Source organism: Trachypithecus francoisi, unplaced genomic scaffold, assembly GCF_009764315.1.
Source record: "Trachypithecus francoisi isolate TF-2019V2 unplaced genomic scaffold, Tfra_2.0 Lachesis_group6, whole genome shotgun sequence".
Taxonomy (NCBI): Eukaryota; Metazoa; Chordata; class Mammalia; order Primates; family Cercopithecidae; genus Trachypithecus; species Trachypithecus francoisi.
The window spans coordinates 90,644,493-90,664,525 of NW_022681471.1; the positions used below are offsets into that span (position 1 = coordinate 90,644,493).

The 20,033-nt window shown below is 40.5% G+C and overlaps 1 protein-coding gene across 1 annotated transcript; it reads left to right on the plus strand.

Moving 5' to 3' along the window:
- Positions 1-370: 370 nt before the first annotated feature.
- On the plus strand, positions 371-1,554 carry LOC117078242 (delta(3,5)-Delta(2,4)-dienoyl-CoA isomerase, mitochondrial-like). The gene has a single exon (XM_033201733.1). The coding sequence runs from the start codon at positions 392-394 to the stop codon at positions 1,352-1,354; it is 963 nt and encodes a 320-aa protein (XP_033057624.1). The 5' UTR covers positions 371-391; the 3' UTR covers positions 1,355-1,554.
- Positions 1,555-20,033: the final 18,479 nt, after the last annotated feature.

Below are 20,033 nucleotides of genomic sequence, written 5' to 3' on the forward strand. Positions count from 1 at the left end.
AGTATGCGACCTGATCCTTCAGGAACAGATGGTGTTCCAGGTTTGTGGGAGGGACTTTCAAAGTGTGGAGCACTTGGAGTGCCTTTGAAATCTTTCAGGCTTCATATATCTGCGTTAAATGGTAAGCTCATCCCCCACAGAAGTCAGGGAGGTACCTTTACTCACTGGGGTTGATCTGTTGAATTGTTCTGTCTAGACAATGAAAACTTTGGGGAGCACTTCTAGTTTCATGTAGCCTCTTAATAATTGATCTCCCTAAATTCCATATGTCCTCAGGGACCTTTCCTTTGATTCTGGGATGGTACCAGCTTTTATGCTTTTATGTCTATTCCATGAAAGCCTAGTAGCTAATCTACATGAAAATAACACCGAGTAGACAAAGGCGGCGGCGATGGCGGCGGCGATAGTGGCTTCTCGCAGACTCCGCGACCTACTGAGCTGGCGATTGACAGCCTCCAACTACTCGGGACCCAGTATTAGCCTTCGCCTCACTGGCTCCTCTGCACAAGAGGAAGCCCCAGACCACAGCTATGAGTCCCTTCGTGTGACGTCTGCGCAGAAACATGTTCTGCATGTCCAGCTCAACCGGCCCAACAAGAGGAATGCCATGAACAAGGCCTTCTGGAGAGAGATGGTAGAGTGCTTCAACAAGATTTCGAGAGACGCTGACTGTCGGGCGGTGGTGATCTCTGGTGCAGGAAAAATATTCACTGCAGGTATTGACCTGATGGACCTGGCTTCAGACATCCTGCAGCCCAAAGGAGATGATGTGGCCCGGATGAGCTGGTACCTCCGTGACATCATCACTCGATATCAGGAGACCTTCAGCGTCATCGAGAAGTGCCCCAAGCTTGTGATTGCTGCTGTCCACGGGGGCTGCATTGGCGGAGGTGTGGACCTCATCACCGCCTGTGACATCCGGTACTGTGCCCAGGACGCTTTCTTCCAGGTGAAGGAGGTGGACGTGGGTTTGGCTGCCCATGTAGGGACACTGCAGCGCCTGCCCAAGGTCATCGGGAACCAGAGCCTGGTCAACGAGCTGGCCTTCACCACCCACAAGATGATGGCTGAGGAGGCCCTGGGCTGCGGCCTGGTCAGCCGGGTGTTCCCAGACAAGGAGATCATGCTCGATGCTGCCTTAGCACTGGCGGCTGAGATTTCCAGCAAGAGCCCTGTGGCGGTGCAGAGCACCAAGGTCAACCTGCTCTACTCCCGTGACCATTCAGTGGCCGAGAGCCTCAACTACGTGGCGTCCTGGAACATGAGCATGCTGCAGACCCAGGACATCACCAAGTCGGTCCAAGCCATGATTGAGAACAAGGAACTGAAAAGTGTCACCTTCTCCAAGCTCTGAGAGCCCTCGCATCCCGGTCCCCAGCCAGGGGCCTGGCCTTGTCCCACCTCATCTGCAGAAAGGGAGGATGGGCGATGACCTTCGTCTGTGTGCCTTCTCACCCAGTCTCCAGTTTATAACTATATGACAATGACTTCCTCAAGTCCAAGGCCTTATCTTCACCCCACGAACAATAAAGCAAAGTAAAGAAAAAAAAAAAAGAAAATAACACCTTGTTCATATAACATATTCCAACAGGTTTCATTTGTGATTCCTGAATGTGGAATACTATTTTTTAAAAAAATTAAAAACATGGTCATGGAAATTAGACTCTGTTACTATTAGACATTTTTGTATAAAAACGCTGAATCGCTAAGGAGGTGGACAAAATTGGGTTCTCACCTGAATTTGCATATATTCTATAGCAACATTTATTAACCATTGAGGATGTTCTCTGAAAAGGCTTTAATCATTTCTAAACTGGTTTTTAATCCATGGTGGATCATTAGATTAATGTTGTCAGCCACAAACAGCATTTTAAAGAACGGAGATGAAATAAATTACTAAATAGTGTTCACTGCATATAGAATATACAAATACACTGCACATCCTCATGCACATACATATATTTACTTGCCTAGTCGACTATATATAAACTGTGTATTTCTCACACATTGTCATAAAAGAGTTTGAACGTCACTACTTTAGTGGCTATCAGACAAAATGTTTACAGGCCATTTTTTTAGCCATCTGTGAAGATGATAGATTAAGACGTACTCAGAATAAGTTCACTGTTGTCTGTAGCTTTCTACATAATGCTTGAAATGGCACTCAGTGATGTTTAAATTAGTCAGTATTACTGTGGGCATTTGACCCTCAGCAAACTCACTTGTGAACTCATGAGCTGGTGAGAAGGAAGGCTGATGAGTTGTGGGGCTTTACTTCCTACCATGTCCTTCTGCAGCTGCAGGGTGTGTTCATGTGTGTGCTTCTGCACTCATCTGATACTGCTTTGATAGGTTCCCTTTTATTTCCCCCTTTATCATTGACTGTGTCTTATGGTTCCTATTATGTACTTCATTCGCATCCAGTGACAGTGACACCTGGTATTAAGTGTTGATCCGCTTTACACGAATTTTTTTAAAAATTTTCAAGCATGAATATTTTTTCTTACCAACTTTCCTTAAGTGCTGCGAGGAGTCCAAAGCAATTCAATATTAGTAGTTGATATTAGATCTCACTGGGCTATAATCCTGCTAAATTGCTAATCATACTAACAGTTGCTACACCTGAGCTTTTATGGCTTTCCTAAAGATGCAGTGCTTCTTTAAGTTTAATTAATATGTAGCTATTATATGTATTTATGGGGTACAATGTGATGTTTTGATATATGTATACAGTTTAAAAGATGCGTCAGTTGTAAAAGGCACTGGTTAGAAGTGCAACACATTGTTTACTTCAGACTGGAGAAACTGGTTGTTAGTGTTTATTCTGTTATTCCATATTTTATAATTTTCTGTAAAAACATCTACTTGTTTTTTAATCAGAAAAGAAATATTATTTTACATCAAGAAAATCAATATTAAATTCCCTTAGAATATCCAATCACAAATCTTTGATAAAATAAGTTGCAGTGTGCTATCTTGAATACATTTCCTTGGCATATTTGTAAGGGTTCTATAGAGGGTCAGAACTAATAGGATATATATATATGAGTTTATTATTAACTCACACGATCACAAGGTCCCGCAATAGGCCATCTGCAAGTAGAGGAGCAAGGAAAGCCAGTCCAAGTCCCAAAACTGAAGAACTTGGAGTCTGATATTTGAGGGCAGGAAGGTTCCATCCTGGGAGAGAGAAGCAGACTGGGAGACTAGGCCGGTCTAGCCTTTCACACTTTTCTGCCTGCTTTATATTTCTAGCTACACTGGCAACTGATTAGATGGTAGGCACCAAGATTAAGGGTGGGATCTGCCTTTCCCAGCCCACTGACTCAAATGTTAATCTCCTTTGGCAACACCCTCACAGACACACCCAGCATCAACACTTTGCATCCTTCAATCCAATCAAGTTGACACTCAGTATTAACCTTCACACTTGGTTATGTCAATTTTCCTTTTTAGGTATCATGTGGGGGGTGGAGGATAGAGAGGACCTTAGTTTCCATTTTTTCTTGGTTAAAATTAATGGAATGTTGATTTCTGTGCAAGAAAGAAGGCCACAAAATTTGCTGTAATAATATTTCCTGACATCAATACCATCTTTATCTTTCTTTCATCACTATGGCAGAGGCAAAGAATCATGGTGCACAGTCATCAGACAAGAAGCAAAAGTCCATCAATGCAAATGCCCAAGGATATCTCTGCTTCTCAGAGTAGCCATTTAGCAGTCTGTCATCTGTAAATTTGCCTTAGCCTCTTCCAAATATTTCCTTATCTATCATCATTTAGGGGTTCAGAAAGTGGCTATTTTCGTATTTGTTTTTGTCAAAAATGTACTTAGGTTGGCTCCCTTACTAACTCCCAATCTTCTCCACTGTCATGACTCTGGAGCCAGTCCCTTTTCTGTGAAAGCAGCACCAATGACATTGATTCTTCCACTAATGGGTTCTCTGTGTTTAGCTATTACAAGATCTTGAAGGAACCAAAAGCCCATGGCACATGTCTTAGTGGGCACTGAGCAAAGAGATGAAAGCAGTTCCACCCTCTGTTTTTCTACCTCAGACCCATTGAATAACAAAATTAATGAAATTTCTAAATTCAAAATTGGAATGAAAATATTATAGAACTAGCAGTGGCTAAATTATGTAACTCCAAGCAGTTAACAATTAAGAGAAACTTTGTCCCTCAAAAAGTGAAAATTACCTTCTTCACATTGATTTCTTTTCAGAATGTTTTCTGAACTGAAAATGTAACAAATTCATAAAGGCCAAACACAGGCAAATTGTCTATTTTTTAATTTTTATTTTTGTGAGTACATAGTGGGTTTATATATATAGTGGGTTTATATATATAGTACATAGTGGGTTTATATATTTATTTATTTATATATATATTTATTTATATTTATATTTATTTGTGAGTACATAGTGGGTTTATATATTTATTTATGGGGTATATGAGATATTTTGACACAGGCATACAATGCATAATAATCACATCATGGCAAATGAGGAATCTATCCCCTCATGGACTTTAATTTTTAATCCGAATTGTTAATTCTGCCTTTAGGTTTTTTTTCATATTTTGTAGCATCCATCTTTTTTTTGTTGTTCTTGTTGGGTTTTTTTTTTTTTTTTTTGACAGAGTCTCTGCTGCCTCAGCTTTCTTTTTTTTTTAGACGGCGTCTCACTCTGTCACCCAGGCTGGAGTGCAGTGGCAAGATCTCGGCTCATTGCAAGCTCAGCGATTCTCCTGCCTCAGCCTCCCGAGCAGCTGAGACTACAGGCGCCTGCCACCATGCCCAGCTAATTTTTTGTATTTTCAGTAGAGATGGGGTTTCACCATGTTAGCCAGGATGGTCTCGATCTCCTGACCTCGTGATCCACCCTCCTCGGCCTCCCAAAGTGCTGGGATTACAGGTGTGAGCCACCGCACCTGGCTCCTGCCTCAGCTTTCTGAACAGCTAAGATTACAGATGCCTGCTACCACGCCTGGCTATTTTTTCTATTTTTAGTAGAGACGAGGTTTCACCGTGTTGGCCAAGCTGATCTCAAACTCCTGACCTCAAGTGTTCTTCCCACCTCAGCCTCCCAAAGTGCTGGGATTACAGGTGTGAGCCACTGTGCCCGGCCAGCATCCATATTTTCAATGACTATTTTAGTCTTAAAAAGAATGAGTTTCCCTGAACACTATTCCTTTGAAAAAAAAATGACAAAATTAAATTGAATTATGCAATTTTAAAAATTACAATGATAAATTTACATGTCTCTCTGGGCTGGGTTTGATGGTTCACACTTTTTTTTTTTTTTCACACTTGTAATCCCAGTCCTGTGGAAGGTCAAGGTGGGAGGATCACTTGTGCCCAGGAGCTCAAGGCTGCAGTGAGGTAGCAACACACCACTGCAGTCCAACTTTGGCGACAAAGCCAGACGCTGTTCCAAAACCAAACTAACAAAAGCATTAATTAATTTATGTGTGTCCTTAACCAAATTGTAAACTCCTTGAGAGAAAAGGCTATTGAACATCCTTTTAACTCCCCATAACTTCTAATACCTAAACCTATAATGATGGATCAATACTCCAAAGGAAAGAATATAGAGCAAAGCCAAGGAATACATGAAAACTGACAGACAGAAGCGAGGACAACAAAATCGAGGAATATAAATCCAGAAAGAGAACTGAAGTTTTATGGCATGACCAAAATAGACACCTGGCCCAGTGGAACAGAGAAGAGAGCCCAGAAATAAATCCATGCACTTACAGTCAATTGATTTTGACAAAGGTGCCAAGAACACACAGTGAGGGAAGGGCATCCTTCAGTAAATGGTATTTGGAAAACGGTATATCCACATGCAAAGGACTGAAATTCCATCCTCATCTCTCACCATATACAAAAGTCAACTTAAAATGAATTAACATATTATAATGTAAGACCCAAATCTATGAAACTACTAGAAGAAAACACAGGGAGAGAGCTCCATGACATTGATCTGGGCAATGATTTTTTTTGGATACAATCCCCAAAGCACAGGGAACAAAAGCAAAAGTAAAGAAATGAGATTATCTCAAACTCAGAAGCTTCTGCAGAGCAAAAGAAACAATCAACAGTGTGCAAAGACAACCTATGGAATGAAAGAATATATTTGCAAACCATACATCTGAGAAAGGGTGAAAATCCAAAATACATAAGGACCTCAACAGTAAGAAAACAAATAACCTAATTAAAAACTAAGCAAAAAGCCCAGCACAGTGGCTCACGCTTGTACTCCCAGCACTTTGGGAGGCCAGGTGGGAGAATCACTTGAGCCCAGGAGTATGAGACCAGTCCAGGCAACATAGTGAGACCCTGATTCTACTGAAAATAAAAATAAAAATAAATTAGCTGAGGTAGCAAGGCAGCCATGGAACCAAGCATGTGTGGAAAAAGTGACCATCACAAGAGGAGGTAACAAGGAAACAACTTAAAATGTAGCAAACTCATAAAGGCCACACTCAGGCAATTCGGAGAGCTGGAATCCCTGGAAGTCTCAGATAGAAGTGGAATCCACGTTCACTTGCCAGCTTTTTCCTGCACACCTCCATCTGGCAATCATGGGGAAGATTGGAGGAATCCATGGAGGCGTGGGGGTACCCTTAGTGGGTGAAACCCTGATTGCTTCCAAAACCTTGTTGTTTTTTAAAAAAATAATTTTTATTGTGTATATTTGAGGTTTACAACATGATGCTATGGGGTACATAAAGATAGTAACGTGGTTACTGTAGCGAAGCAAATTAACCTATCTCACAGGGACTTTTTGTGACAAGAACAGCTAAAATATACTTATTTAACTAAAGTGCCGAATATCACACATTAACAGCAATCCTCATATTGTACCTTAGATTTCTAGACTTGTTCATCCTACATATCTGCTACTTTGTATCCTTGGACCTTCATCTCCCCATTTCCTCCTCCACCCTCCCCTGTCCCTGATCACCACCAATTTACTCTCTATCTCCCTATATTCCTCCTTTTTCTTTCTCTTTCTCTCTCCCCTCCCCTCCCCTCCCCTCCCCTCCCCCCTTCCCTTTCCTCCCCTTCCATCTTTTGTTTTCTTTCTTTCTTTTTCTTTCTTCCTTTCTCTCTCCCTCTTTCTCTTTCTTTCTTTCAGCTTTCTTTCCCTCTCTTTCTCTTTCTTTCTTCCACCCCTCTTTCTTTCTGATTCCACACATAAGTGAGATCATGCAGTACTTTTCTTTCTGTATCTAGTTTATTTCACTTAGCATAATGTCCTCCACATCCATCCATCTTGTGGAAAATGAAAGGATCTCCTTACTATTTACCGCTGAATAATATTCTCTTGTATAAATACACCAAAAAAAACCTTCTCTTACAGAAGCAATGTCACCAGTCATTGGAAGAGGGACAGGAAATTCTCTCAGCATAAGTCCCTAGTGAAAGTCTAAGGAGGAATGGAAGCAAAGATGTTTGAGCCTGGAGATGGAGCAGGAAATCTAGTTCATCCCACTAACCCATACTAATATAAAACAAAAGTCTACTGATCAGGGGGAAGGAACAAAAAACTCCCACACAAGATCCCCCAGTGAAACAGGGAAGAATTTGGCCAACACAAAGGGAGGCCCACAGGAATGCTGAGAAAGTCCTGCTCCTGAGGGTTAAGCACAAAGGACTTGCCTAAGACTGAGGTTGAGCAGGAAAACTGAGAACCGCCCCCTGGCTCCAACAAGAGCAGCAGCAATCACCCCCTGGGGGAGAGTCTATTGTGGCCCAGCTGTGTATGCCATGTTGAGTGCCACATCAGGAGTAGGGTTATAAGCGGTGGAAGGTATCCAAGTTACCAGTGGCAAATTCATGTGGATATGCAGCAACCTCAAATCTTGCCTCCTCAGAAGAAAGAGTTGTACCGAGGGACATAAGTCAGGAGAGACCGAGGCAAGTTTCAGAGCAGGAGTGAAAGCTTATTTAAAAGCTTTAGCTCAGTAAGGACAAGAGGGAAACAAAAGAAAGGAAGGAAAGTACACTTGGAAGAGGGCCAACTGGGCAACTTGAGAGGCCAAGGGCATGGCTTGACCGCTTGACTTGGAGTTTTCTACGTTGGCATACTTCCAGAATCTTGTGTTACTTCTCTCCACTCCTGAGATCTTATTGGAAGCTGCTGATCAGTTTCAGGTGATTTATATCTATTGGGAGTCTGCCTTTCCCTGGTGCTGGCTGTGACCAATTATTACTTTAGAGAAACAGTTAACAACTGCCTAACCATCACTTGATGGTTTCCCAATACTCCCGGTGTGTGCTGGGGAGAGAACACAATTGAAACCCAGCTTAGCTACTGACATGATTGGCTCAAACACCAATGCAAATGCCCAGAAGAAGAAAAAAAAGAGACATGTTACATACAGAAAAACAAACTTAAGAAGGGAGGTAGACGTCTTATCAGAAGATATACAACCCAGGATTCTCTAATCATTCTAGCATTTTCCAATAAATAAACATAAAACAAAAACTTTAAACAAGCAAGCAAATAAGCAGAAAGCTGACATTATTCATTGTCAGTAGATCTGCCCTACAAAATTTGTTGAAGAAGTTCTTCAAGCGAGGGAAAATTGTATCAGAAGGAAATTTGGAACAACAAAAAGGACTGAATGGAGCAGGAAGTGATAAAATTGTGGCTAAATGCAAATAATTTTCTTATATTTAATCTCTTTAAAAGATAATTGGCAGCTTACGGCACAAATAGTAAGAACGTACTATGAGGTTTTTCACGTGTAGAATTAAAATGTAAGACAATGAGAGTATAAGAACAGAAGGAAGGAAAGGGAAATAAGGCATTGCACTGTACATGTAGTGTTGTAATATTATTTGAAGGCTTACTGTGACTTAAATATATATATAGTAATTCTTAGAGCAATCCCTAGAAAACAAAGGTATATAACTAAAAAGCCAACAGTGGAGATGAAAATGATATAGTAAAAAACGTTAAACTGGTCTAAAAGAAGGGAAGAAACAGGGAAAACAATAAAAAATAGATGTGATAAATAAAAATATATAGCAAGTTGGAAGATTTAAGGTAAACTGTTTCCACATTAACTTGCTTACACTTGTCTATTAAAAGTCAGAGATTGGCCAGGCACAGTGGCTCATGTGTCTAATTCCAGCCCTTTAATCTCAGCACTTTGGGAAGCCAAGGCAGGAGGATCCCTTGAGGCCAGGAGTTCAAGACCATCCAGGGTAACATAGTGAGACCTTGTCTCTACAAATATAAAAAATACTAGGCAGGTGTGGTGACGCACACTTCTAGTTCCAGCTGCTCCTCCTGAGGTGGGAGGATCACATGAGACCAGGAGGTCGAAGTTGCAGTGAACTATGATGACACCACTGCATTCCTGTCTGGATGGCAGAACAAGACCTTGTCTCACATGTTAAAAGTTAGAGATTGTAAGGCTGGATAAAAAAAAAAAAAAGAAGAACAAATTATATACTGTTAAGAAAAAAACCCACAGTTTAAAAATAAATGAGTTAAAAGTAAAGGATGTTAAAATTAAAAGTTAAAAGGTGCTCAATTAATACCTCATAAAGCACACTTTATAGTGGAGATTATTACAAAGGACAGAGTGGGGCATTATATAATATTTATAGAGAGGTGCATTGATTCAGAAGACAAAAACACCATGAGAATGTATGCACCTTCAAAATACATTAGGGAAAAACTGATACATGAGAAAGAAGGAATAAACATACCTGCACTTACAGTAGACTTCAACATTCCTCCCAGCAATTGGTAGAAAAAGTGTACAACAAAATCAGAATATATATATGCAGAAGGCTTGAACAACAGTATCAACCAACTTGGCCTAATTGATAATTATAGAACAACAGCAGAATATACATTCTTCACAAGTGCACATGGAATGTTCACCAAGATAGACAACATTGTGGGCCAAAAAAACTCAACAAATTCTAAAGGAATGGAATCTTACAAAACATGTTTTGTGACCACAAAAGAATTGAAATAGAAATCAGCTGTAGAAAGATATCTGGAATCCATGAAATACTGAAAATTAAACAGCACTTTTAGGTAATGCAGGGATGAAAGAAGAAATTGCAGGGAAAATTTTAAAATGAAAACAACATATCAAAAAATGCAAGATGACACACTAAAGCAGTGCACAGAGGAAAATTTATAGCATTCAATACTTATATCAGAAAGGAAGAAATGTCTCAAGTCAATTACCTAAGTTTCCACATTAAGAAACTAAAAAAATAGTCGGCCGGACGCAGTGGCTCATGTCTGTAATCCCAGCACTTCGGGAGGCCAAGGTGGGCAGGTGACATGAAGTCACGAGTTTAAGACCAGCCTGGCCAACATGGCAAAACCCCATCTCTACTAAAAAGGCAAAAATTAGCTGGGCATGCATGGTGGCTGAGGCAGGGGAATCACTCGAACCCAAGAGGTGGAGGTTGCAGTGAGCTGAGGTCGCACCACAGTCCAGCTTAGGTGACAGCGCCAGACTGTCTCAGAACAACAACCACCAAAGAAACCTAAATAAATAAATAAAAATAAGAAACTAGAAAAACAAAATCAAATTATATCCAAAGCAACAAGAAAGAAAAATTAATAAAGATATGAGGAGAAACAAATTAAATAGAAATGAGAAAATCTATAGAAAAAAATCAGCGAATCCAGAAGTCGCTGCTTTGGGAGGATCAGTCAAATTAATAAACCTTTATCCAGCCTGATGAGAGAGGTGGACAGAGAGAGAATACAAATTATAAATATCAGTAACACCAGAGGCCACATCAATACAGATCCTCCAGATACTAAATGTGTGATAGGGAACATGGTGAAAAGCAGTATCCAAAAATTGTTTTTTAAACAGAATGGTAATGTTCCTTGAAGGACACTAGCTAACAAACCTCAGTCCCCCAAAAGAAATAGATGACATATATAGAGCTTGTACCAATAAAAGAAATTGAATTCACTAAAACCAACAAAGAAATGAAACAAAATTTTTTCTCAAATTAATTTCACATCTCTGACGATTTCACTGGATAATTTTGCAAAATGTTTGTGGAAAAAATAATGTCCATTCTACACAAACTCTTAATGATAATTGAAAAGAGATCACGCTTTTCAAAGCATTTTACAGAGCCTGCATCAGCCTGATATCAAAACCAGACAAACATTATGAGAAAAAAACATCACAGACTATATAACTCATGTTCATAATAGCATAGATTTATGTTTATGCTATAGTAATAGCAGTTCAAAACTAGGAATATATTAGAAATTTGCATCATAGCCAAATGAGATTTACCCCATGACTTGAATATATATGTGAGTTTAGCAAAATAATATGGTACACGATTAAGTATGCAAAAGTCAATGTGATTTTTATATATCAGCAACAAACAATTGAAAATCAACAACACTTAATATAGCAGCAAAAACCCATGAAATATTTAGTGGTAAAATTTAACAAAATATGAGCAGGACCTGCACTCAGAAGCCTAAAAAACATTACTGTGAAATAGTAAAGCAGGCTGAAATCAATGGAGAAGTATACTACATTAACGGATTGCAAAACTCAAGATTGTGAATATGTCAGTTTCTCCCTCCCAAATGAACTATACATTCAATGTAAACACAATCAAAATCCATGCAGCCTTTTGTTTCTATAAACTGACAAGTTGACCTCAAAATTTATATGGAAAAGCAAAGGGACTAGAATAGTCTAACAATTTTATAAAGAGCAAAGAATATTGGAGGACTCATTACCTGTTTTCAAGGCATATTTCATAACTGTGGTAATCAGGACAGTGTGATATTGGCATAAGAAAAGAAATAAGGGGCCAAAGCTAGACCTATGCAGTCAAGTTAAGTGGATTTTTTCCATAGGTGCCAAGATAATTTAGTGGGAAAGGATGTTGTATTCAGAGAATGATGGTGGAACAATTGGACATTGACATGCAAGCAATGAACCTCACCCTTTATCTCACACCATCTACAAAACTTAACTCAAAATGCATCATAGAACTTAATGTAAAAGCTAATGTTATCACACTTCTAGAAGAAAATGTAGGAGAATCTATGGCATCGTGTTAAAACAAGACAGGCTACAAAAACAGAAATTACAAAATAGAAAATTCATAATCTTTTAAATATTTACATACTTATATGCTATCCTTATCCACTCACTAGATACTTTTCCAAGCATTATACAAATCACATGAAGAGGTCATTAGTGTTTCGATTTCCTAGAGAAATTTCCATTCAAATTTTTCACACAACCTAATGATGATGAAACCCCAGCATTACAATTACGCTCCACAACACCCTGTCAGGAGAGCTGAATATTCATTATGCTCATAAAAATATGACCTCCTCCTGCCCCACAGACTCAGTCCTTGAGTCCCTGAAGAAATGAAGTGATAATCAAAAGATCATCGAAGGGGTCAAAGGTAGTCGTGACATTGTATCTCTGGAACATGCTCCAGGGAAATGTGGGAACAGCAACAATATTAACAGCAAAACAGTAACAGCTAGAATTGATTGGAAACTGACATATGTCAGGGACTGTCCTGACAACTGGGCATGTCTTCACACAGTCATTGCTCTAACTGTCCCAAGAATGCTCCATTATGCCTGGATGTTTTTAAAATTTTTTTGTCGAGACGTGGGGTCCCTATTTTCCCCAGGCGCTGGCGTGAGCCACCATGCCTATCCCTGAACCACTTTCTTATCACAAAAGCACAGCAAGACAGAGGAGGAAGGTGCCTGTAACCCCTTCTGGGGAACATTATGTCCTCTGCTTGGTGCCATGTTATTTCTTTGTACGACCTCAATATTCCTACTCTTTTGACGTAAATAAGAAGTTTGACGATAGTTTTTTTCAATCCTAAACTCGTGGTTTGTAGCCAGAATATAATCGCCTACTTTGGGACATATGGACGTTTCTGAGTACAGCTGTGGTTGTTGGAATGATTGGTAGGGGCTACTGGCATTTGGAGACTGAGTATTACAGGGATGCAAACATCTTTTCGAGACCATTCAATAAACTGGATTTTCCATACATGTCACTTCCCTGTAAACTGAGGGAGGCTGGTATGTTGCTACATCTGGGAAGTTATGAAAGACTTATTGACTGCTTTGGAAAATCACATCTTGGATCCCAGTCTGACACAACATTCCAGTATCAGTTTTCTCTGTAGCTCTGTGTGCCTGGGGAAAAAAAATGAGGGGAATCCAACTTACCTAGCAACAGGATCTTTTCCAGGATAAGCTTCACTGGACACCTCAGCTGGCCCCAAAGCACTTGTTGCTGTTTCAGATGGGGTCTGTCGCTCAGTCTGGGGTGCAGTGGAGAAACCATGACTCACTGTAGCCTTGACCTCCCAGGCTCAAGTGATCCTTCCATCTCAGCCTCCCAAGTAGCTGGGACAACATGCAGGTTCCACCATCCCTGGCCAATTTTTTTTCTTTTTGTAGAGGTGGGGTGTCCTTATGCTGTCCAGGCTGATCTCAAACTCCTGGGTTCAAGCAGTACTCACGCCTCGACCTCCCAATGTGCTGAGATTAGAGCCATGAACCACCCCAACTATCCCTGAACTCCTTTCTTATCACAGAAAGCAGGACAGAGGAACAAGGTCCCTGCAAGCCCTCCTGGGGAAAATTGTGTCCTTCTCCCTGCTACCCTGCTATTTCCTCTGTACCAACTGCAACATTCCTATTCTTGGATGTCAGTAAGAAGTTTGAGGATACTTCTTTTCAATCCTAAACTTGGGGTTTATAGCCAGAATATCTTTGCCCACTTCGGGTCATTTTGGAAATTTTTGAGGGCAGCTGCAGTTGTTGGAATGAGTGGTAGGGGCTACTGGCATTTGGGTACTGAGTGTTAGAGGGAAGCAAGTGTCTTTTTCTAGAGTCTTCAATAAACTGGATTTTCCATACATGTAACTCCCTGTAAACTGAGGAAGGCCTGTATGTTAGTTCATCTGGGAATGTATAAAGACTTATTTTATGGCTGCATAGTATTTCATGGTGTATATGTGCCACATTTTCTTAATCCAGTCTATCATTGATGGACATTTGGGTTGGTTCCAAGTCTTTGCTATTGTGATTAGTGCCACAATAAACATATGTGTGCATGGGTCTTTATTTTTTTTTCTTTCTTTTTTTATTATACTTTAAGTTCTAGGGTACATGTGCATAACGTGCAAGTTTGTTACATATGTAGACTTGTGCCATGTTGGTGTGCTGCACCCATCAACTCGTCAGCACCCATCAATTCATCATTTATATCAGGTATAACTCCCAATGCAATCGCTCCCCCCTCCCCCCTCCCCATGATAGGCCCCAGTGTGTGATGTTCCCATTCCGAGTCCAAGTGATCTCATTGTTCAGTTCCCACCTATGAGTGAGAACATGCGGTGTGTGGTTTTCTGTTCTTGTGATAGTTTGCTAAGAATGATGGTTTCCAGCTGCATCCATGTCCCTACAAAGGACGCAAACTCATCCTTTTCTATGGCTGCATACTATTCCATGGTGTATATGTGCCCCATTTTCTTAATCCAGTCTATCACAGATGGACATTTGGGTTGATTCCAAGTCTTTGCTATTGTGAATAGTGCCGCAATAAACATACGTGTGCATGTGTCTTTGTAGTAGAATAATTATAATCCTTTGGGTATATACCCAGTAGGGGATGGCTGGGTCATAGGTACATCTAGTTCTAGATCCTTGAGGAATTGCCATACTATTTTCCATAATGGTTGAACTAGTTACAATCCCACCAACAGTGTAAAAGTGTTCCTATTTCTCCACATCCTCTCCAGCACCTGTTGTTCCGGACTTTTTAATGATTGCCATTCTAACTGGTGTGAGATGGTATCTCATTGTGGTTTTGATTTGCATTTCTCTGATGGCGAGTGATGATGAGCATTTTTTCATGTGTCTGTTGGCTGCATAAATGTCTTCTTTTCAGAAGTGTCTGTTCATATCATTTGCCCACTTTTCGATGGGGTTGTTTGTTTTTTCTTGTATTTGTTTGAGTTCTTTGTAGATTCTGGATATTAGCCCTGTCAGATGAGTAGATTGCAAAAATTTTCTCCCATTCTGTAGGTTGCCTGTTCAATCTGATGGTAGTTTCTTTTGCTGTGCAGAAGCTCTTTAGTTTAATTAGATCCCATTTGTCAATTATGGCTCTTGTTTCCGTTGCTTTTGGTGTTTTAGACATGAAGTCCTTGCCTATGCTATGTCCTGAATGGTATTACCGAGCTTTTCTTCTAGGGTTTTTATGGTATTAGGTCTAACATTTAAGTCTCTAATCCATCTTGAATTAATTTTCATATAAGGAGAAGAAAAGGATCCAGTTTCAGCTTTGTATTTATGGCTAGCCAGTTTTCCCAGCACCATTTATTCAATAGGAATCCTTTCCCATTTCTTGTTTTTGTCAGGTTTGTCAAAGATCAGATGGCTGTAGATGTATGGTATTATTTCTGAGAGCTCTGTTCTGTTCCATTGGTCTATATCTGTTTTGGTACCAGTACCATGCTGTTTTGGTTACTGTAGCCTTGTAGTATAGTTTGAAGTCAGGTAGTGTGATGCCTCCAGCTTTGTTCTTTTGACTTAGGATTGTCTTCGCAATGCGGGCTCTTTTTTGGTTCCATATGAACTTTAAAGCAGTTTCTTCCAATTCTGTGAAGAAAGTCATTGGTAGCTTGATGGGGATGGCATTGAATCTATAAATTACCTTGGGCAGTATGGCCATTTTCACAATATTGATTCTTCCTATCCATGAGCATGGTATATTCTTCCATTTGTTTGTGTCCTCTTTGATTTCACTGAGCAGTGGTTTGTAGTTCTCCTTGAAGAGGTCCTTACATCCCTTGTAAGTTGGATTCCTAGGATTTTATCTCTTTGAAGCAATTGTGAAGGGAGTTCACTCATGATTTGGCTCTCTGTTTGTCTGTTACTGGTGTATAAGAATGCTTGTGATTTTTGCACATTAATTTTGTATCCTGAGACTTTGCTGAAGTTGCTTATCAGCTTAAGGAGATTTTGGGCTGAGACAATGGGGTTTTCTAAATATACAATCATGTCATCTGCAAACAGGGACAATTTGACTTCTTCTTTGCCTAACTGAATACCCTTGATTTTTTCTCTTGCCTGACTGCCCTAGCCAGAACTTCCAACACTATGTTGAATAGGAGTGGTGAGAGAGGGCATCCCTGTCTTGCCAGTTTTCAAGGGAATTTTCCAGTTTTTGCCCATTCAGTATGATATTGGCTGTGGGTTTGTTATAAATCGCTCTTATTATTTTGAGATACGTTCCATCAAACTGAATTTATTGAGAGTTTTTAGCATGAAGGGCTGTTGAATTTTGTCAAAGGCCTTTTCTGCATCTATTGAGATAATCATGTGGTTTTTGTCTTTGCTTCTGTTTATATGCTGGATTATGTTTATTGATTTGCATATGTTGAACAGCTTTGCATCCCAGGGATGAAGCCCACTTGATCATGGTGGATAAGCTTTTTGATGTGCTGCTGGATTCTTTGCCAGTATTTTATTGAGGATTTTTGCATCGATGTTCATCAGGGATATTGGTCTAAAATTTCTTTTTTTTGTTGTGTCTCTGTCAGGCTTTGGTATCAGGATGATGTTGGCCTCGTAAAATGAGTTAGGGAGGATTCCCTCTTTTTCTATTGGTTGGAATAGTTTCAGAAGGAATGGTACCAACTCCTCCTTGTACCTCTGGTAGAATTTGGCTGTGAATCCGTCTCGTCCTGGACTTTTTTTGGTTGGTAGGCTATTCATTATTGCCTCAATTTCAGAGCCTGCTATTGGTTTATTCAGGGATTCAACGTCTTCCTGGTTTAGTCTTGGGAGAGTGTCCAGGAAATTATCCATTTCTTCTAGGTTTTCTCGATTATTTGTGTAGAGGTGTTTATAGTATTCTCTGAGGGCAGTTTGTATTTCTGTGGGGTCGGTGGTGATATCCCCTTTATATTGTTATTGCATCTATTTGATTCTTCTCTCTTTTCTTCTTTATTAGTCTTGCTAGTGGTCTATCAATTTTGTTGATCTTTTCAAAAAACCAGCTCCTGGATTCATTGATTTTTTGGAGGATTTTTTGTGTTTCTATCTCCTTCAGTTCTGCTCTGATCTTAGTTATTTCTTGCCTTCTGCTAGCTTTTGAATGTGTTTGCTCTTGCTTCTCTAGTTCTTTTAATTGTGATGTTAGGGTGCCAATTTTAGATCTTTCCTGCTTTCTCTTGTGGACATTTAGTGCTATAAATTTCCCTCTACACACTGCTTTAAATGTGTCCCAGAGATTCTGGTATGTTGCATCTTTGTTCTCATTGGTTTCAAAGAACCTCTTTATTTCTGCCTTCATTTCGTTATGTACCCAGTAGTCATTCAGGAGCACGTTGTTCAGTTTCCATGTATTTGAGCAGTTTTGATTGAGTTTCTTAGTTCTGATTTCTAGTTTGATTGCACTGTGGTCTGAGAGACAGTTTGTTATAATTTCTGTGCTCCTGCATTTGCTGAGGAGTGCTTTACTTCCAACTATGTGGTCAATTTTGGAAAAAGTGCAATGTGGTGCTGAGAAGAATGTATATTCTCTTGATATGGGGTGGAGAGTTCTATAGATGTCTATTAGGTCCGCTTGGTGCAGAGTTAAGTTCAATTCCTGGATATCCTTGTTAACTTTCTGTCTCATTGATCTGTCTAATGTTGACAGTGGGTGTTAAAGTCTCCATTATTATTGTATGGGAGTCTAAGTCTCTTGTAAGTCTCTAAGGACTTGCTTTATGAATCTGGGTGCTCCTGTATGGGTGTGCATATATATTTAGGATAGTTAGCTCTTCCTGTTGAATTGATCCTTTACCATTATGTAATGGCCTTCTTTGTCTCTTTTGATCTTTGATGGTTTAAAGTCTGTTTTATCAGAGACTAGGATTGCAACCCCTGCTTTTTTTTGTTTTCCATTTGCTTGGTAGATCTTCCTCCATCCCTTTATTTGAGCCTATGTGTGTCTCGGCATGTTAGATGGGTCCCTGAATACAGCAAACTGATGGGTCTTGACTCTTTATCCAATTTGCCAGTCTGTGTCTTTTAATTGGACCATTTAGTCCATTTACATTTAAGGTTAATATTGTTGTGTGTGAACTTGATCCTGTCTTTATGATATTAGCTGGTTATTTGCTCACTAGTTGATGCAGTTTCTTCCTAGCATGATGGACTTTACATTTTGACATGTTTTTGCAATGGCTGGTACCGGTTGTTCCTTTCCATGTTTAGGGCTTCCTTCAGGATCTCTTGTAGGGAAGGCCTGATGGTGACAAAATCTCTAAGCATTTGCTTGTCTGTAAAGGATTTTATTTCTCCTTCACTTATGAAACTTAGTTTGGCTGGATATGAAATTCTGGGTTGAAAATTCTTTTCTTTAAGAATGTTGAATATTGGCCCCCACTCTTCTGGCTTGGAGAGTTTCTTGAGAGATCTGCTGTTAGTCTGACGGGCTTCCCTTTGTGGGTAACCCGAGCTTTCTCTCTGGCTGCCCTTAACATTTTTTCCTTCATTTCAACTTTGGTGAATCTGACAATTATGTGTCTTGGAGTTGCTCTTCTCGAGGAGTATCTTTGTGGCATTTCCTGTATTTCTGAATTTGAATGTTGGCCTGCCTTACTAGGTTGGGGAAGTTCTCCTGGATGATATCCTGAAGAGTGTTTTCCAACTTGGTTCTGTTTTCCCCGTCACTTTCAGGCACCCCAATCAGACGTAGATTTGGTCTTTTCACATAGTCCCATATTCTTGGAGGCTTTGTTCATTTCTTTTTCCTCTTTTTTCTCTACACTCTCTTCTCGCTTCATTTCATTCGTTTGATCTTCATCGCTGATACTCTTTCTTCCAGTTGATTGAGTCGTTACTGAAGCTTGTGCATTTGTTACGTAGTTCTCGTGTTATGGTTTTGATCTCTATCAGTTCTTCTAAGGTCTTGCTGCATTGATTATTCTAGTTATCCATTCATGCATTCTTTTTTCAAAGTTTTTGATTTCTTTGTGCTGATTACGTAGTTTCTCCTTTAGCTCTGAGAAGTTTGATTGACTGAAGCCTTCTTCTTCAACTCGTCAAAGTCATTCTCCATCCAGCTTTGTTCCATTGCTGGCGATGAGCTGCGTTCCTTTGGAGGGGGAGATGTGCTCTGATTTTTTGAATTTTCAGCTTTTCTGCACTGCTTTTTCCCATCTTTGTGGTTTTATCTGCCTTTGGTCTTTGATGATGGTGACGTACTGATGGGGTTTTGGTGTGGGTGTCCTTTCTGTTTGTTAGTTTTCCTTCTAACAGTCAGGACCCTCAGCTGCAGGTCTGTTGGAGTTTGCTTGAGGTCCACTCCAGACCCTGTTTGCCTGGGTATCAGCAGCGGAGGCTGCAGAAGATAGAATATTGCTGAACAGCGAGGGTTGCTGTCTGATTCTTGCTCTGGAAGCTTCATCTCAGGGGTGTACCCCGCCGTGTGAGGTGTGAGGTGTCGTCTGCACCTAGTGGGGGATGTCTCCCAGTTAGGCTACTCAGGGGTCAGGGATCCATTTGAGCAGGCAGTCTGTCCGTTCTCAGATCTCAACCTCTGTGCTGGGAGATTCACCGCTGTCTTCAAAGCTGTCAGACAGGGGCATTTACCTCTGCCGAGGTTCTGCTGCTTTTTGTTTAGCTATGCCCTGTCCCCAGAGGCGGAGTCTACAGAGGCAGGCAGGCCTCTTGAGCTGTGGTGGCCCTCTACTCAATTCGAGCTTCCTGGTGCTTTGTTTACCTATTAAGCCTTAGCAATGGCGGGCGCCCCTTCCCCAGCCTCGCTGCTGTTGCAGTTAGATCTCAGACTGCTGTGCTAGCAAGGAGGGAGGCTCCGTGGGCGTGGACCCTCTGGGCCAGGTGTGGGATATAATCTCCTGGTGTGCCGTTTGCTAAGACCCTTGGTAAAGCGCAGTATTAGGTTGGAGTTACCCGATTTTCCAGGTGTTGTGTGTCTCAATTTCCTTGGCT

Bases quoted from the DNA above. Each gene is read 5' to 3' on its own strand.
- LOC117078242 (XM_033201733.1), top strand. From the start codon at position 392: ATGGCGGCGGCGATAGTGGCTTCTCGCAGACTCCGCGACCTACTGAGC.